This window comes from Emydura macquarii, unplaced genomic scaffold (genome assembly GCF_026122565.2).
Source record: "Emydura macquarii macquarii isolate MOO-44397 ecotype Brisbane River unplaced genomic scaffold, CSIRO-AGI_Emac_v2 contig_2473, whole genome shotgun sequence".
Lineage (NCBI taxonomy): Eukaryota > Metazoa > Chordata > Testudines > Chelidae > Emydura > Emydura macquarii.
Genome location: NW_027132610.1, coordinates 14002219 through 14021666, shown reverse-complemented (window position 1 = coordinate 14021666; position 19448 = coordinate 14002219). Strand labels below are relative to the sequence as shown.

The window sequence follows — 19448 nt, the reverse complement described above, 5'->3', positions numbered from 1 at the left end:
CTGCGGAGCAGAGCAGCCGAGCAAAGAGCATACTCCGCTTTCCTCCGTCTCGCTCTCTTTTTTTAAACAGGTGACACTAAGTATTCACCGACTCTGTGTTCTGCTTTCAGTTCCCTTGGCTTCATTTCTAGTGCCGCTTGCTGCTTAGCTCTGGCGATTTTTTTTTCTCTCTCCAAATTTGGAGAAGCCAATTATGTAATTATACCTGCAGTGTTGAAAACGTGCAGACAGTTGGGGGGATGTATTTTTCTCTCTCAACATGGGGCCAAATCATGCCATCAGTTTTTAAGCAGAGCTTCCTGCCTACAAACCGATGGCACAATATGGCCCATGAATAGAAGGTTCAGCAGGCTTAGTTGCATTTCAGACACGTTTGTGCCACCTCCAAACCTCTTGTGAAACCATTATGACCTACATCAGATTAAATCTAGGATATCATTAGAAAATCCACTCTCTTTCCATTGTTATTCAATAATCTTTAGTGTATCGCTGTGTGGATTTGGGTCTGTGAGATTGTTTTATGTAATCACCCACTCACACCTGCAGTGTGTGTGTATTAGATATAATCTGTCTCCAATAGATGTATGTAGTGTGAACTGTGGGGCCTGTGCCTTTTATATTGTAACATATGATCAAACCAAATAATTGTCTAGAATTTCATTGTCTTATTCTGGCCTTCTGATGTGAACACATTGGTGTGTTAGTGGCAGGAGCACATTGTTCTAGGGAGAATCTTATTCCCATTGTAAAAGGGTTTTATTGGAGGTAAAAATCATTACAGTGAAAGTGTGGAGAATGACACACACTTTCTTCTATTAGAAAGACCTGAGATTACTAAAAATGAAAATTTTGAGATGTGCTTCTTTTATGGGGGTGTGGTTTTTTTTTTCATTTGACTTGGTTTGGACAATGAAACCACAGTAGACATTGGTGGTTTTTTGTTTTTGTTCCCATCAGTTTCACCTCCAAAATGCAGCCTTTGAATTGCAAGCTCTGTAAGGGGATGTTTACATCCCAATAAATGGCTTTTATTGGAATAATAACTTTGAAAAAACCCCACATGTGAAAACATTGCTGTTAATCTTAGGCCTGAATTGACTTGACAGTGACCCTGTAAATAATATAACTTTTATCATTCTCAGTATAATGGGGTGACAGTGAAGTGCTGGTCCAGAGAGAACCATTCTGTTCTTTGAACTGAAGTTTTGGCAGGTTGGCATGGAGGGGGTTGGTCTAGAAAGATGTGTTCCATAATGTATGTGTGCGCCCTTTTTTTGTTAGTGCAGCAAATCTTCTTATGTAGATACAAGACAAAGTACGTAAATATGAACCATGCCTGTTTCAAATATACCCATGATCCCACATTTATATAATAAAATGAGTGAAGCTCTAATGAAATTGAAATAAATAACCTCTCCAAGGGTTCTGATCTTGTATTGGCTTTGGTACATGTTTAGTTTAAGCACCTGAATAGTCCTGTGAATTTGGGAGGGACTGCTCACATGCTTGTGAATCAAGCACCATGAACTTGTTAACATATACCTGTGTAAACAAAATTATATCTGTCCATCTTTCTCTCTGTCAATCATATTGAACTATTTCTCTGTTGATTTTGTTTTGTAACTGTCATTTAATGATTAGTGGTAAAAAAGCTGGTGCTTGCTATCTTTTTTTTTTTTTTTTTCCTTTTTATTGGAAATCAGTGACAGAGTGCACTTCTAAATTAGGTCCGTTTATCTGTGCTCTAAATAAATGTATTGTGCTTTGCTGTTCTGCAGACAAATTTTTATTACAAATCTAGGGTGGCTCTTAAAACAAAATAAGGAGATGGTTTGTTTTTTTAAACAAAAGACTAAAGAAAATTGAAGGATTTATTTATATAAATATGAAGAGTGGCATAACAGTTGTAGTCACGTATGTTTTATGTTCTTCATAACATTAATTAAGGATTTAAAAAGAAAAAAACCTTGAAAAAGGGAAGTGGCTTAATATCTTTACAGTATGTGCTATACTAGAAAGTTGGAATCATTCAGTTAAGAATCCAGTCATCATGGAGCCTTATTTGTGGCTGTCTCAGGTGTTTTGACTTTTGTTGCTAATTCAGTTCATGTTTTTGAAGTCCTCAATCAGTCAGAGATTTATGCCAAATGGAGTTACAGATTTTTCACCAGGAAAACTCTCAGTGATGACAAATTCTGAACATTATGTAAGGAATATCTAGTGCTTCACAATCCTTTTTTTGTGTATTCTGTATAGTGGCTTGCTCAGTGGATGATGATAGAGGGAGCTCCAGAAACTGTGTCTGTTTGTTCTATGGTAATTGAATGCCTCCATCTGTTCCGTGTGTGCTAACTCCAATCAGTCTAGTGCAGAACGTGGGGTGGGGTGAGGTGAGATTTAATGGCTGTACGGAACAAGAGCTTTTCATCTGTGAAAATGACCAACTCAGCTAACCCACTTGTATTAATAGTTCTGATTTCTATTGCCAACCTACATGGCTGCTTCCTCTGACATGTTCTTAATTGGTTGTCACATAATGGATTGTATTTACTGCCATCCAATAAGTGGCAACTTCTCTGTGGTCAGACTTGGAATGAGCATTGCTGAGAGCATGAGTGAATTGGTTTTGTCACTTTTAATAGAATAGGAAGCTTCACTTGGGTGCAAGACTAGCGAAAACCAGTTCAGCTGCTCTTCTTCCCAATAGCTCAACCTTGTGCTATATATGAATGTCACTTAGGCATCGTTTTTATCTAAAACTTGTTTTGGGTGGTGATGGTCTGCATCTTGGTATAGTATAAACATGCCAGCCAGGTTACACAGTCTACTTTATGGTAAACAAGTTTTTTCAATATGCTATAAATTGTGATTTAAAAAAAAGTGTAGCAGGGGTTAGTTGATTAACCTTGATCATGCTATAAAAGAGAGCCTCCTATAGTATTTTATCTGTACACTGAATTCTTATGAGTTTTAAACCGAGTTCTTAGAATTCAATGGATATAAAGTATTTTTTCTCCTCTTCCTCACCCCAGATTTACCATCAAAGATGTCCTTTGGAAGAGACATGGAGCTGGAACACTTTGACGAGCGTGATAAAGCGCAGCGATATGGCAGAGGGTCACGGGTAAATGGTCTACCTAGCCCTACCCACAGTGCCCATTGCAGCTTTTATCGAACCCGCACTCTACAAACCCTCAGTTCTGAGAAAAAAGCCAAGAAAGTTCGTTTCTATCGCAATGGAGACCGGTATTTCAAAGGGATTGTATATGCCATCTCACCCGACCGCTTTAGATCTTTTGAGGCCCTGTTGGCTGATCTGACCCGAACTCTGTCTGATAATGTGAATCTGCCACAGGGAGTGAGAACTATCTACACCATTGATGGTGCCAAGAAGATTTCTACCTTGGACCAGCTAGTAGAAGGTGAATATTTAAGAGATGCAGGGTGTAAAATTCCTGTCTGTATCACTATTCTACTTTACTGCTGTTGTATTTGCATTAATGCATGCCTAATATTTAAAATATGTTGTGTGCTTCTTCATGACAGACTTTCCACAGATATGAGGAGTACGTGGTATCGTAACTTAAGTTTTCACATAGGCTTTTGGGAGAGAACACACATCTCAAACAGCTTGAAAGTATTACTGTTCCACGTACAAATAGCTTCCTCCTAAGTGCCTCCTTTTAGGAGCACGTGTTCTTTGGTGACCCTTCCCTTTCTCCTCCCTTCATAGTAGCCATCCTAAATTTCAAAGCTCTCTTACTCTGACAGTTCCTAATTTATGTTAAACCTTGCCGAAGCATTGTAAGCTAAACTAGGCCAAGCCAATGGTACCTTTATTGATGTACATGTTACAGCAGAAGATGTTGTTTTGATGCCAACGGCCAGTACTGCTGGGGTTTAAAGAATTTCTGTCACTTCTTCATAGTGGGGACCTCCAGTTGTTCCCCTCCAGTAAACCTCTTGCCTTAAGTAGCTGGAGTGCTCTCCGCTCACATAACAGAAGTAAAAGTAGGCTCTATGATAAAGGTTAATATCACTCTTCAGCTCAATCAGGGCCTGTTGTCTGAACCATAAATTACCATTTCATTTCTCCCTGCAATGCAGTGGTGATTCCAAGCCCATCAGCTGTGGAATACACATTGTTCCCCAATGCTATGGAGCTCCGCATTCAGAGGCTTCTTCTAAATCTCACCTCAAGTGCAGGACGCTGCCTCCAAGATACCTGCTGGCTTGCCTTTGGCTTCTTTCTCCATATAAAGATAACAGTTCTCAGAGTAGAATAAAGAAACAGTCTACCTGGTCTCTAACTTTCTTTCTAGTCAAGCGGAAGGGCACACCGGTTATAGTTCTGGAGTGTACTAGCTTTACAGAGGACAGGATAGAGGACAGTATAATCCCCAAATATAGCAATGTTAGAGATGTGCTGACTGGCCTTAATGTGTGAATAATTTAGCAAAATTACATGTAAATCTTTGCCCATGTGGGGAGAAGAGCCCTCCATGTTTTTTCAGTACTATTCTTCTCTTAAACAAAAATACCATGAGTAACTTTTGCATATTTGGTCCTGGACATATTAACCCTTACTAATATGACTGCTCCACTGACTTGAGGAAGCATTTATTTGCATTGCCATAATGCCTGGAGGCCTCAGTGAGGTACTAAGTGAGTCGTTCCCCCTCCCCCCATAGTGTTTTTTTTTTTTTCTTCTTTTTTTGTAATGTCCTTGTTACACAGAGGTGGTCATTTCAGAATATGATGGGGGAACAGGTGGAGGAAAATTAATAGGGGGGAAAGAGGCACCATACTAGTAAAAACAATATATTCAGTATAACCGAGCATTCTCAGCACACAAAATACTTATCCATTATCAAGGGGATTTTGTAGGCATCACAGCAGAGAAAGATCTTAAGGAGGGGTTTGAAAGAGTACAAAATGGTGAAGGAAGAATTTTTTTTACAGAGAGCTCCTCCCTGCCTAGGAGGCAGAATGAAAGGCAGTGTGCAGGTGCTTGAATAGAAAAGTTGATCAGTGGAACATAGGCTGTATGCCATGTTGGCAAAACTTGTTGCTCAGGGGTGTGAATATTCCACCCCACTGAGTGCCATAAGTTACACTGACATAAGCGCTCATGTGCACAGCGCTATGTCGATGGGAGAGTTTCTCCTACTGACATAACTTGTGCCACTTGCGGAGATGTGCTTTTTTTTTTTTTTGTTGTTGATGGGAGAGCATCTTCACCAGATACAGCCACACTGCTGCAGTGCATCGATAAATCTGCAGCACTGTACGTATAGACATGGCCTTACTAAAGGTTTGCAGGTTCAAGCCTATAATTTTGGTGCAATGGGGGATGAGGAATGGATGTTGAAATGAGTGTTTCAGATTCCAAAGTAGGATTGGAGCAATACTAGATGTGCAGTATTTACATTGAGGTGGGAGAGAATATAACTACCAGGAGGGTGCTGAGAAACGTATCCATTACTGTCCATTCCAGGACCATGCTTCTGTCTTTTCTTTAAATAATTAATTGAGCTCTTCATGCTATCTACTGGTGCAGTCACTAAGAAGCAAATGTCCCTCATATTAATGCTGACTGGTTGGCAGCTAAAACCTGTGCAAAAGCCAGCTAGCAAGGAAAAAGAACATAATGCAGAGGGTGTAGTAAAATGAAATTATCTTGCAAATATTAACCTGACCAGCTGATGCACTTCTCTGGTAATTTATCAGTTATTGCCACCCTGTGAAATAATGTAGATGTTATTGATTATTGGAATACCATTGCTTAAATTGAAAACATCCAATTTCTTAAGTTTTTTTTTTTTTTTTTTTTTTAATTTGGGGCAGGCAAACACTGAATATCTTCCCTTTCTGTGCTTTCCCTTCCACCCAGTGTTTGGTGTAATGCCCAACTCTAAAGTGTATATTCCTATTTCCATGTGCTGCTCCCACTGGTGGGATTGAAAGGAGTAAATCCTTATGCCTAGTTGAAAATTACATCCCTGCCCCACCCAAAAAGAGTTGGTCTATTCTGGAGATCTGGTACTGTATGTACTTTTATTAAAACTGCAAGATGGAATACCTTGACAGATAATCTGTAATCAGTACAATGAAGAATACAGATTCACACAATGGCTGTTAATGGAATAAATTTTTCATGTAAATCTCTTTCTCCCCCCCCCCTCCCAATTTAACAGACTTTGCTAGTTTATAACCACAATAATTAGCTTGCAGCTGTGCATTTTGTTTAAAGAGTTGGAAAATCACTTGGTTTTGCTACCTCCCCAATTACATTCCTGTTCAGGCTGTTGAAATGTGAAGTGTTGCTCGGTGTATTTATGATTAGACTAATGCTCCCTCACTATTATGTACTGACTATGAAATATTTCTCACTCAGATAGCTTCCTTTCTTTTTGATGATGTTACATTGGTGACCAGATTTTCTTAGGTACAAACCTTGTAACTAATGACAGTTCATTGTGAAATTCAGGGTTCTTTCTTTTTTGATCATTCCCTTTTCACTGTGGAGAATGCTGCACTCCTGTAGGAGTAGGGCAGGGGAGGACTGTGTGTCTGTCTTCCTCGGATGACTCATGAGAGGTGTTGACAGACTCTGGAGGGAGATGCTTTTGGCTGCAAGGATGTGACTATAGCGGATCTGTGTGGGAGGTAGCCCTGAAGGAACAAATAGGATGCAAATTAGCTGCTTTGCATCAGCACTGTTCCTTGTTGGTATGCAGGATGCCCAGTTCCAGAAAGGATCAGTGAGGTGAGAGTGTTTTGAAATAAAACAATTCAGGAGTCTTTGATGCATCTTTCCTAAATTTAAAATTCCTGGACTACGTTGAAAAACTCAACTCAGATTCCTTTGGCAATAAGATCTATATTATGGCAGATGCATTTGGTTTTGTTAAGGAAAGGTGCACAGATTTTTTTTTTTAATATGACCTCAGAATTTGCTACCTTCTCTTGTCTTTTCACCTCAGCCCAATGAAGGACTGGAATGGCTTTCAGAGTTACTATTCGCTATCCAATATGGTGTAAACATTTTCTGAACTTTGACTTACTATACATGGATTTGGGCACCAAAAGGTGAATTTTTTTTTTCATTCCTCTGATACAACATGGAAGCAGGTAAATAGATATTACAAAGACTACCTGATCATCAAGGTGTAGCAAGACTAAGTTATCTATTCCGTATGCAACTCTGTTTGGCAAATGATTATATGGAATAGCAAGAGAAATTAAATCCCAGAGATTAATAAAAGTATCTTTATTAAACTCCAAGACTAAGGTGGACTAGCAGTTCCTAGTCTTAAGAACTGTTACTGGACATCTTAACTAGGAACAATAATAGATTGGATTAAGCACAAACACTTTAAAATGGGCTATATATTCCTCAACTTTAGCTCTTGTGGTAATAGTCCAGTTACCAAAAAGAAATAAACCATGACCTCTATGACCATGATTGTGCTTACTTTATTTGTATTCCCATAGTGCCTAGGAGTCCTAGTCATTGACCAGGATCCCATTGTGCTAGGCACTGTACAACACAGAACAAAAAGACAGTCCCTGGCTCAGAGAGCTTACAATCGAAGTATAAAACAAGGTTCAACAGATGGATGCAGACAGAGGAGTACAATGAGACCGTATTGGTGAGCATGACCTGCAGACGTATCAGTGTACCAGTGGCCTAACTGTTGTAAAACTTTTTTTCTAGGCATCACATGAAAGGAGTGTTTCAGGAGGTTGAAAGAGAGTAATGAGGTAACTTTGTGGCTGGTTCTGCAGAGCTTCCCCCACGCAGGGAAGCAGTGTGGGAGAAAGCATAAAGGTGCTTGTTGGAAAATGTAGTAAGTGGGTGATAGAGGCTAGTATCATGGGCCGATTGGAAGCAGAAGCTGATACTTCATTCGTGAGTGAGAATTGAGCTGGGGGGGTCGTTGAAAGTGTAGTTTATGTTTGATGAGATAGAGAAGGGGGGATGACCTGCAGGGATTCAAACAGGGCTGAGAAGGTCAAAGTGATGGGCTAGGAAAATGATCTTTGCAGCTGCATTCTGAGCACCGGTAGATAGTTCTATGGACTTCAGTGGGACGACACACGAGTATTGTTAAGCACTTATAAATGTTTTTGTAGAATCAGGGTTCTGAGCATTCTCTACATTTAAACTGTCTTTTTGTCATCCTTTCTTTGTAATCCTTTCCACCTGGTGGAGAGCTACCTTCCTCCTCTCCCCAATTATCCTGGGATCCTATCACATCCCCCTGCCCCACAAGTGGTAAGGTGATGGGGGAAGAGGCAGTTGTTTCCTCTCTGTACCACACTTTAGGAGACTAACCTCATTCCACATATTCTTTGGGAGATGCCCTCTCCCAATCCACTTCCAATTCTGGTTTTATTATGGAACCACAGCCCCTAATGATCAATTACTTGCACTGGGCACCTGCTGCCAGGAGGCGCTAGCCATTGGGTTGGCTGCCACTCCCATCTCTGTCTCAAAATCCCTGCTGGCTTTACAGATTGCTGACAATTCCTTCCCTAGTAGCAGCCATAATCCTATCGATTTCCCAGTCAGAGAGGTGTACCGCCTCTTCCTCAGATAACTCAGATACTGAACATGCAATTTCATGACAGGCAACCATCACCCTTTCCCACTCACAGAACTTAACCACCAGCTAATTTGCCCTATTATGGTCTTGTCCAACCACGAGGGTCAGGAAGCTGCCCTTTAAGACCATCTGCAGTGTCTCAGGCTAGGAAGAGGACCCTGCTCTACTTTTAGTCCTTAAGGCTACCCATTTAAAAACTGGATGAGCAGGATAACGGACACACTTGTCATGAGAATATTAATGTACTAAAAAAGGCAACTAAAATACAACTTTGCTCCTTTCCTTAGAATGTTGACGTAAAGAATTAATGCTGCCTCCTACTAGCAGACAGTTCGTCTCTTGGTGGCCATCTCTTACACACACCTTTGTTGAGAGCAGTGTTCAAGAAAACAAGCACAGCACATCATCCTGTTCTGCACTGGAAAAACTACATGTGCTAGCAAATGGGCATCACCTCTGGGTTCAGCTGCACATTTTTTAATTGCAAGTGTAGACCAGTCCAATGGGTAATTTTTCTTTAAGCTTAGACTAGGCCTACGTTTCTGTCGTCTTAAAGATTTCTGTCTTCTATGGCTTTGAACATTAAGATTTTATTGTACTTGTTTCACTTGAAATTTTATAACAACAGCACATTAGTTTAAATGCTGAGCACTCGCAGAATTTGTAACAAGTGTGAGTTGGTTTTGTATTATTAAGCCAATAAACAAATTGCATGTAAAACACCTGCCCACTTTTTTTTAAACACATCTACTCCTGTTCTTTGGGGGAGGGATGGAAGTCAGTGAGCTCTCTTCCCACTGCTTGAAAAGTTTTATTAGGAAGTTCCCATTCTTTGTTTTAGTGGCTGTTGATACTGTAAATTAATCTAGAGTTGAGACTTGATTAGCGATAGATGAATAATCATTTCATGGTGCAGCCACTTTCCTTGATAGACTTTTCCACAGTCTCATGTCTTTCCTGTTTATTCAGCATGTTTTCTTGTTCCTTTAGTTCTGTCTGTCTTAATTTTGTACCATTTTCAGTTTCACCCTCATTTGTGTTTAAACCCTACAAACGCTTGTAGATGGCCATCATTTCCTCCCCTGCCCCTTTACTATGTCTTATGGTTAAGGCTAGATAGTGTCTTTAAGCATAACCTTGAACACATCTTGGTACTTCAGATTCATAACCCTCTGATACACCTCTTTGACACACATTCTCCTCTTTGCTTCCCTATTGTTCTGTGGGTTGGGTAATCCTTTGCTGTTGGCTCTTACCAGCCCATATTAAATTACAGCTGTCCTCATCCCCCATAAAAGGGAGAAGAGTGACTGCAACTTTATGGCTATTAAAGGCTATCCTGGCCACTGCTGCCATTGTGAAGCAGCTGAAAATCCAGCAAGACCCTCCCCCTGATTATGAACTTTGACTGACAAAGTCCAAGCTGAAGAGTCTGATTGCTTCCCTACACCTCCATCTCCTCCTTCCTTTTCCCCCAAGTAGCTTCAGTCTTGTTTGGACTGAATCGCAGGCAGCACATCTTCATCCAAGCCCCAATTCAGGGGCTTACTCTTTCTTTAGACTGAGGCTCTTATTTAAACTATGGCTAAATGTCTACGGCTGTGTCTACACGTCTTATAGCAATTCTGAGCAAACCTTAAGGAAAATAACTCCTTTTTGTTCTGTGGTTACTGGTGTAAAGTAGAAGAAGAATACTGAATCTCCTCATTGGATTATGGATCCTACCCCTGATGAGCATGGACTCCATGCTCCATGTTAGTCATGGAAAGGTTTTTGTTCTTCTACTTCTTTACCTGTAATCTACCATTTTAAGGGAAAAAGATATTTTTAGAACATGATTCAAAATCAAGGTGAAATACAACATAGATGGAGCTACTATAAGGTGGGTGCATAACTACTCTCTGGGAGCAGATTCACAGTCAAGCTGGAAGGGCATATCAAGTGTGGTCCTGCAGGGATCAGTCCTGGATCAGGTTCTGTTCAATATCTTCAGCAATGATTTAGATAATGGCATAGAGAATACACTTACAAGTTTGCGGACGATACCAAGCTGGGAGGGGTTGCAAATGCTTTCGAGGATAGGGTTAAAATTCAAAATGATCTGGACAAATTGGAGACATGGTGGGGGGGGGGGGGTCATAGATCACAAGCTAAATGAGTCAAAAAACTCTCACTTGCAATAAAAAAAAAAAAAGCAAACATCATTCTGGGCTATATTAGCGATAGTGTTGTAAGCAAGACATGAGAAGTAATTCTCCTGCACTACTCCATGCTGGTAAGGCCATAACTGGAGTATTGTGTCCAGTTCTGGGCACTGCATTTCAAGAAATACGTGGACAAATTGGAGAAAGTCCATAGAAGAGCAACAGTAATGATTAAAGGTCTAGAAAACATGAGCTGTGAAGGAAGATTGGGGAAAAAATTGGGTTTTTGTTTGGAGAAGAGAAGACTGAGGGTGGGGGACATAAGTTTTCAAGTACATAAAAGTTGTCATAAGGAGGAGGGAGAAAAATTGTTCTCATTCACTTCTGAGGACAGGGCAAGAGGGCGGTTTAGATTGGATGTTAGGAAAAACTTCCTAACTGTCAGGATAGCTAAGCTCTGGAATAAATTGCCTAGGGAGGTTGTGGACTCTCTGTCATTGGAGATTTTTAAGAGCAGGTTGGACAGACACTTATCTAGACCATCCCTGCCAATGCTTGGTCCTGCCATATAGTGCAAGGGACTGAACTAGATGACCTCTTGAAGTCTCTTCCAGTTCTGACTCTTCACTCTTTTATTGTGACTGGCTTGTCTTATCACAATGGCAATTAAGGTTGGAGGATTACTTTGAATTTTGACTTCTGTCGCGTAGGGTCCTGATTTAGGAAAGGTAAACGTGCATACATGCTTCCCTGCAGAAGGATGCTTTCCTCAATTGGGGCCTAAGTGTTAAAACTTGTATATATGCATCACCATAAAATCAGGGTGTAGTTGATTTAGGACAGGACACAACATTTCTCAAATATGAAATTCAATGGCCTTTTGGTCTGGCCCTTTGGGAACATATATGTATGACTCCCATGGCTGCAAACTTACTTCCCTGAAGTTGTCCTATGATAAACGATAACATATTCATAATTCTATATTGGATGCTTGCCCTATTGCATCATAACTTTAAGACTACTTAAAAATAACATATGTATCTAGTGTTCATCCTCTTTAAAACAAGCAAAAAGCCATTACAATAATGGTCCAGTTTAGGTTGAGCAAGTTATATAAATCTACATAAGCATTTGGAGCCAGACGAATTCTAGGAATACATCATTGTAGAAATGGTTTCACTGTTTAGTGCAATGCTGCAGTAAAACTGGTAGCTAAAATTGCTGGGGGAAGTCTGGCATACAAGCCAGCAAATTCAGTGACCACTTTCTCACTCCAGTTTTTATATAGATAGATAGATAGATAGATAGATAGATTAAAAATAGCTACTAATCTTATAACCAAGAGTCAATACTTTGTTTAGCAACAGATGAATGAGCATGTCGAGGTGCGTTCAGTAGGGACCCAGTTATCTTTTAAGTATGTGTGGCTGTAGCAAAAGATCATGCAGAATAGACTACTCAAAACTTCTTGGGGAAAAGAGGGTAAAATCCAGCATGCTCAGTATAGCAAGGGTATGTCTTTTACATACATAAGTATTAAGTAACCAGCTTGATATTTAGCTGTAAACTAAAATGCAAAATGGAGGTGGCTGCCCCTTTTCATACGTGGCAGCATTCTAAAATACCATTCACTTTTTTTCTAGACAATAGTCTTCTAATTCAGTGACTGCTCAGTCAGGTGCAGAGTGTTGCAACACCACCACGTTATTGTAAACTTGTAACTTTCAGAAAAGCCTGCAAACTGTTTTAATAAACACACGATTTGCTATTGATTGTGAATGCCCAGAAATAAGTGGCTTTGTTAATATAAGGGCCTAAAATACCCTGAAACCAGTTCCTTTATATCAAAAGTAAATCCAGTCTACAGAGCATATCGATTTACTGCATAAAACATGTCTGTACAAACGCTCTCTAAAAGAAATTTTGATTATATTAGTAGCTGTACTTTAAAATTCTTGAAATCTATGGATGAGGTATTTTACAGAAAGAGGGAGCACTTATGTGGTGTTTGACCTCGCAACAATGGACCCGTTAGTGCTAAAAATATTGGGCAGGGACGCGGATAAAAGAGAATGTATCTTGTTTGATCACTCTTAGATCATTACAAAGATTTAATCGCTAAGCCTGTTTGTTCTGAGGCTACTAGCTATGTGCATTTGTATTAAAGGAAGAGCTTAACACTGTCTCCCGTAAAAATAGCAGAAGTGGGGTTTTCGTGTTTTGGTCAGTCCTTTCTTAACACCTAGGCTTTACAATGACCTTTAAAATATTATTGCAAACTTGAATCTACACCATGAATAAAATGTGGTTAAATGTTTCCCTTCCCCTGCCCTCCTGGCATTTTCTGGTCCACTTTAAAGGGACACTCCAGACTTCTTTAAAAGAAATGGTAGTTTGATCACTGTAATCTCCTCCTTGCTCGCCTTCCTGACCCACTCAGTGTACCCACCTTCCTTCCTAATGGCCTTTAAAATTACCTTCTTAATTTGTAGTGCTGATGCTTTTGCCTCCTTCTTTGAGTCCCTCCACAGGGCTTCTCCTTGTTCATCAATTCAAGTGCTTATCTTCATTGTTATCTTCTGGGCAACACACAGAGCCACCCTGGCATAGGTCTCAGGTGCTTATCCAATCCTCCTGTCCTCAGCTGCTCTGCTCCTCCAGTGATATTAGTCTTGACGCTTCCATAGCTCCTCATAGCCATGCCTTTTTACATGCTGTGCCATGTGAATGGGATGACATCCCAGCCTTGATCCATTACCTTTTCCTTATCGGACTGATTTCTGAAAGCTCATTTCTTCTCTGTTGTGCACTGACTTTTGGTTCATAATAACACAAAAACAGATTTTCCTGAGTTCTACTAGGAGAGCAACTGCAGGTTTTTGTCTCCTGCTATGGGGGCATGGAGTGGGTTTTTATTTATTTATTTATTCCCCCCCCTCCTCCCCCCCCTTGTACAGCACAAAGCATCTTGGGCTAAAGTACTAACACATAGGTTTCCTTATGTTAATAACACATTAAAATACTGAAACTGAAAGAATTAAGACATCCAAATTCTGTTTCACAGTGAAGTCTCTTGGTTTTACTTCTTGCGCTTAATTCAGTTTCAGCATTGAGTAGACCAGCCACTGCCATTTTCCGGCTGCTGTGCTGGCACAGTGTTTGTGCTTCAGGGGAAATGTTTAATTCTAAACACAAAACTATAGTAATGATATTTTTAATGGAAATGTTTCTGTTGACCTTAATCAGTTTTTTTAACGCTGTGGTTAAGGTTTTTTACTTCTGGGCCACAAGTGTTTAACATTGTGAGATGTCTCATTTGAATTCACTCTTTCCATATTTGTTAAATTAAGGTTTTAATTTGGTTTAAAAAAATCATGAGCCTTTGATTATTCACTATGAAATTAACACCATTTTAATTTCAAGTGCTGATAAACCTTATTTTATGGAAAATATCATTATTTCTAAATTATTTTCCTAGTACCTTGTGTACTGGGACTCCAAAAGAATATGGGACCTCTGGTTTTTTTTGTATAGCAGTGTGAGCCTCTGAAAGGCCTGCTGAATAAATGAAATAAATAAATGAATAAATAAATGACCACCCTATTGAATCTGTTGGGGGCTGGAGAACTCCGATTGTTGCATAGCTACATTAAACAGCAATGGGGTATTCAAAGTATAGTTTAAAAAACACTGCCTGAAGAAGTTGCAAATAAGAAAACTGCTGCTTTCATCCAGTGTGTAAATGTCGTTTCTTCATCTAATGTTATGGCAAGGTGCATCTTTCAAAGACTATAATATGGTCTGCAACTTCCTAGCAGAGAGGATGGAGAGGAGAAAAAACACATGATTGATACAAGGCAAATCAAGACTAGAACATGCAAGGATAGTAGTTGTAAGAAGTCTTTTATACTAGTCTGACTTATTGGTCTGGCACTTCTTTTCTTTTTTTCTTTTTTCCCTTTAGGGGAGAGCTATGTGTGTGGTTCAATAGAGCCCTTCAAAAAACTGGAGTACACGAAGAATGTAAACCCAAATTGGTCAGTGAATGTTAAGACAACCTCCGCTTCCCGTACGGTGCAGTCTCTTGCCACTGCCAAAGGAAGTCCTTCAGATGCAAGAGAGAACAAAGATTTCATTAGGCCTAAACTGGTCACCATCATTAGGAGTGGTGTGAAACCACGTAAAGCAGTCCGGATTCTGCTTAATAAGAAGACAGCACACTCATTTGAACAAGTTCTTACTGATATAACTGATGCCATCAAGCTGGATTCGGGAGTGGTTAAACGCCTGTACACACTGGATGGAAAACAGGTAAGAGAGTTCATCCTAATTATCTGCAGCGCACAAAAAAAAAAAAAAAATGAGGGCAGTGAGTCCTGTCATCACTTTTAGTAATTGACAAGTTAATTAGTTAAATGTGTTACAATGTCTACTCCGTGAGGAACATTCACTGCTGTTCTGAAGAAAATTAGTGTACATTTATAAGTTAGAGAGGGTTGGATGCACTGATAAATACAAAAGCATAATTTTAATAAAAGATCTTTTCATGAACGGTTTGCCTCAGTGGAAAGGTCTGGTTATTTATGTATGTTTTTAGCTCTGTCTGCCACAAATCAAATTTGCAATGCTGGCTTTGAAAATGTATGTGTCAGAAACCCAGAATGAAGGACATGATACTAAAGTATTCTGAACTCATTTCTTTAACCTATCTTTTTTTTCTTTTCTGTAACAGTATTATGAATCATTGTTCTTTGTTAGAATTACTGGCACTATGAGGACACGTTACATTGTATTGGACAGTAATACATTTGCAAATAAAATATACCTTTTATTTTTGAGGCATAATTTCAGTATAAACTATCCTATTGTAGAAAGAGGTTACAAATTCAAAAAATAGGTGAGTGGGAATTTTTCCTTGGACAGAAAGAGAAGTGGGGTCGTCTGTTGACCTGTGGTGTCCAAACTTGTCAACGCATCTCCTCTAGGTGGTCCAATTAGCTTCTACTTCACCATTCTGTAACCATTTATATTCAAGCAATGTCTCTTTCTGCTAAATGTAGCCCGACCAAGACACTGTTAAAGTTCTAGAGGATTTTTTTGACCAAGTAAATATAAATGACCAATCCCTTCTGTGTAATGTGCCCTACTGCTTTGTGGGTTTTTTTTTTTCTTTTGATGTAAATTCAATCTTCAAATATATGGATGATTAAAAAAATACTGAAGAGGTAATAAACTCGCAGGCAGATAGAGACAAAATACAGTGTGACCTGAATAGATTAGAGCAAGGATGGCTGCATGTAAACAAGGGAAGATTTGGTATTTTACAAGTGTAAACGTTTACACTGAGGAAATAGTACAAATACAAAATGGGGGATAAAACGAAGCATAAAAACTCATTGCATTTAAAAAAAAAATTTCTGTCTTCGCCTCCCTCCCTTCCTCCAGTAGAAACATTTCATGTAGAATGATTTAGCATCTTTTTTCCTTAAATTCGTAACTCTGTGGCACAGTGCAGAGTGGAAAAACTGGATGTCAACTGAGAAGCTGTAAGAGACTGGGTGACTTCAGGGAATGAAAATGGGAAATGACATTTTCCCTCAAATACTGGTTCAAATAGGGGCCAAATTAATAGTGACTAAAAACTATTCCCCTCTGCAGGTTAATGCTCAGTAAACTACATGTGGCTCTTGTTGGTGATCGAAGTCCAGTTCCTAGTTGTTAATGGTGCACATCTGAAATATCCCTCTTACAACTGATTCGCAGGCAGTCTTGGCAGAGAAGGCAAAGACTGACTGTACATGGAGTTCAACCTGCCCTGCGGTCCCTCAGAATTGAAGTACATGTGTGGATTTTTCACACCCCTAAGTGATGTAACTGGGTCAACCTAACATGCCTAAGTTGAGCAAGAGGCTGGGAGTTGGGAACTCCTGAGCTCTGGCTCTGCCACCGACTTGCCTTATGACCTTGACTGTCTCTCTTAACCTCTTGATGCCTTGTATTTGTAAAAATAGGGTACTTGCCCATCTCACAGGGATGTTGTGATGGTCAGATAATGTTTGTATAGCACTCTGAACATTTTATAAAGGAGTGTGTAAATGCTGAGTTTTGTAGTCTGTGGAGGAATTCAGTCTGTAGAGGTATCAATCTAGCAATCTAGCATGTCTTTTCTTGGTAATAAATTCACTTAAAATTTTCATCTGATTTTAAACTTGCCTCAAGGAAGGTGCTGTGACCCCCTCATATCCACACTCTCTTCTCCAGTCCACAACCCTCAGAAAAATAAACAACAAACCAAAACCAATCAACCACACAGAACCTGAATCAAACAAACTGTCTTTCCTCTTGTTTCTTAGAATACTTTGTTTCAGACCTTTGATTGCAGAAGAAGGAATAGGACTGGCCTAGCTGCCATATATAAGATTTGGATGTTTCTAACTGTGGTGATATCACAGGTCAGCTGGATTCCTTGTCAAGCTGTGAAATCTGAGCGGAGTTCAGATGAATAGTGTTCCTTGGAGATTCTACCTTGTGGCTACTAGAGCTCCCGTGAGATAGGTGCCCTGACAAACATTCCCTTCGTCTCTTCCTATTATGTCCTGTTGAAGTGGTATGGTCTGCTGCCTAACCCTAGTAGTAAGGGGAAAAAATCATGCCTCACTGTCTATACTAGGTAATCTGCAGAGTAGATAAAGCAACTTAGCTAATAGAAAAGGAGATCAATGATTTTGCACTCAGCAGGAACAACCTGCTGGTCACCTCTGTGTAAGGGGAAGTTATTGATTTCTCTCTCCCCCCCCCTCTGCTAGGCAATTGCTGCTCCATTTACTCTGCCAAAATCCTGTTCTCCCATGTAACATTAGGAGCATGATAATGGATTTCTTTATTGCTAAACTCACACTGTGAATGATTACTGGGAGGAAATCCATGGTAAAGCCAAAATTTTTCCAGTAGTGCATACAGTTGAAGACTTGTTCAGTGGTTTTTGTTGGGGGTCGGGAAGGATCTAGAAAACCCTACACTATCCCTGTACTATGCAGCTAAATCTAATAAATCTGTGATTAGATCTTTCATCATGAATTTAAAAAAACAGCAACATCTTAAATCGCCTTGAGCCAAAAAAAAGTAATTTTGTATAAGGATAAGAAAGTAAGGCTCTTTTGGGATTATTCTTCTGAAATTTAGCACCAAAGAAATTCTTTCTGCACAGTATGTTCTTGTCTGTCTTTTCTAAAAACCCACCAGATTATGAAAGGACCACATATGAATTGCCCATCCACCATGGTCTCTAACAAGTCAGATATACTCTGGTGGTGGATGCAGGCACTCTTTTTTTCTTCATGGCAGACATGTAATGACACTAGACACTGATGAAGAAGGTACTTTTCTCCACCTTCTTTTGCTCACCTCCAGCTGACTGGCCTGGCCCATCTTGCTTAATAGTGAGGACATAGAACTATTCTGTAATGTCTCCAGAGATGCAATATTTAAGTGGGAGCCTTTAAAACTTGAGAGAGGCCAAATTTTGAGGAGCTTATTCCTGGGCTCAGAAAAGTCGCAAAGCTGGAAGGCTGGAAACCATTTATGCCAAAGAAATTAGTTGCATAACTTTTTTGTACCACAGGAAACTCTCTTCTACATTTCCTTTTTCCTCTCCCCCTCCACCCCCGTCTATTCTGAAAACTATAATTCTTGGTGTATAACACATTGTCGTAGATCTGTTCAGAACACTAATTGGTCCTCCCTTGCAGCACTCCTCCTGTGTTCGGCATTCCTGTTTCTAAAGATGGAGAAGCTGAGGCACAGGGTAATAAAGTGACTTAACTTGCCTAAGTGGATCAATGGGAGCGCTGAGATTGGAACTCGGGTGTTTCCAGTTATCAGTCCTATTAAGGTATTTAACATGGTGATAAGTATGGTATATCTAGTGCTTAGTTCATTGAAGCATGTTACTACTTCTGATTGAAGAGTCTGAATAATAGGATTATGGGAGTTCGATTTCCCCATGTCTCTCAGAAGCTGGTGTATCAAGAAGTGTTGGGTAGCTACACGAAGTGTTGGGTAGCTACACGAAGTGCAGTAGTGTAGAAAAGCACAAGTGTGGAGCACACAGCCAAACAGTGCCAAAACAGTTCAGCTATCAGTGGTTCTCTAGTGTAAGACACACCCTTAGACTGTCTCACTGAGACTGATAGTATACTACAGTGATGCTGGTTTCTACCAGGTCTGTGAGAATATCTCTTCTCCCTCCTGAGTGGAGCTGTGTCTCATCCTGTAATCATTATTGGGCATAGTGGGTGGAAGAGATTTTTCTAAAGCACCTAAGGGAGATTCATGTTCAAGTCCTTAGGTACTTTTGAAAAACTCCTCTTTTCCCATCCCCAAAATTAATCTTTTTAATACTATTGAAGTTTCCCTGTGTAGGTGATCTTAAATTTTACTTTGCAGTTGCCAACTACACTCACTATAACTATTTGAACACACTGTCTCTTTCAGAACATATATCTGTCTTTACACTTCTGTCCATCTGGTGAAAAACACCTGATGTTTGGGATAGAGTTGTCCTGAAAAAAAATAGATGTATCCAATTTACATTTTCAAAACTTTTTTTTTCCTTATATAAGAAACTAATTTCTTTCTCGGGGGTGGGGGACTTTCTTCCTCCATATTCCTTCTACTTTTTCCCCCCTCTCAA

The 19448-nt window shown here is 39.7% G+C and overlaps 1 protein-coding gene across 6 annotated transcripts in view; it reads left to right on the top strand.

Annotated features, from left to right (window-relative positions):
- The window catches only part of DCLK1 (doublecortin like kinase 1), a 310392-nt gene that overhangs the window by 881 nt on the left and 290063 nt on the right, over positions 1-19448 (top strand). For 5 of the 6 annotated variants that reach the window (XM_067562996.1, XM_067562994.1, XM_067562995.1 and 2 more), the window contains exons 2-3: positions 3033-3422; positions 14721-15067. In XM_067562996.1, coding sequence (XP_067419097.1) covers positions 3047-3422; positions 14721-15067 — 723 coding nt within the window. In that variant the 5' untranslated portion in view covers positions 3033-3046. Of the gene's footprint in view, positions 1-3032; positions 3423-14720; positions 15068-19448 lie in introns of those variants that run through there. The other variant, XM_067562997.1, reaches the window with a different exon arrangement.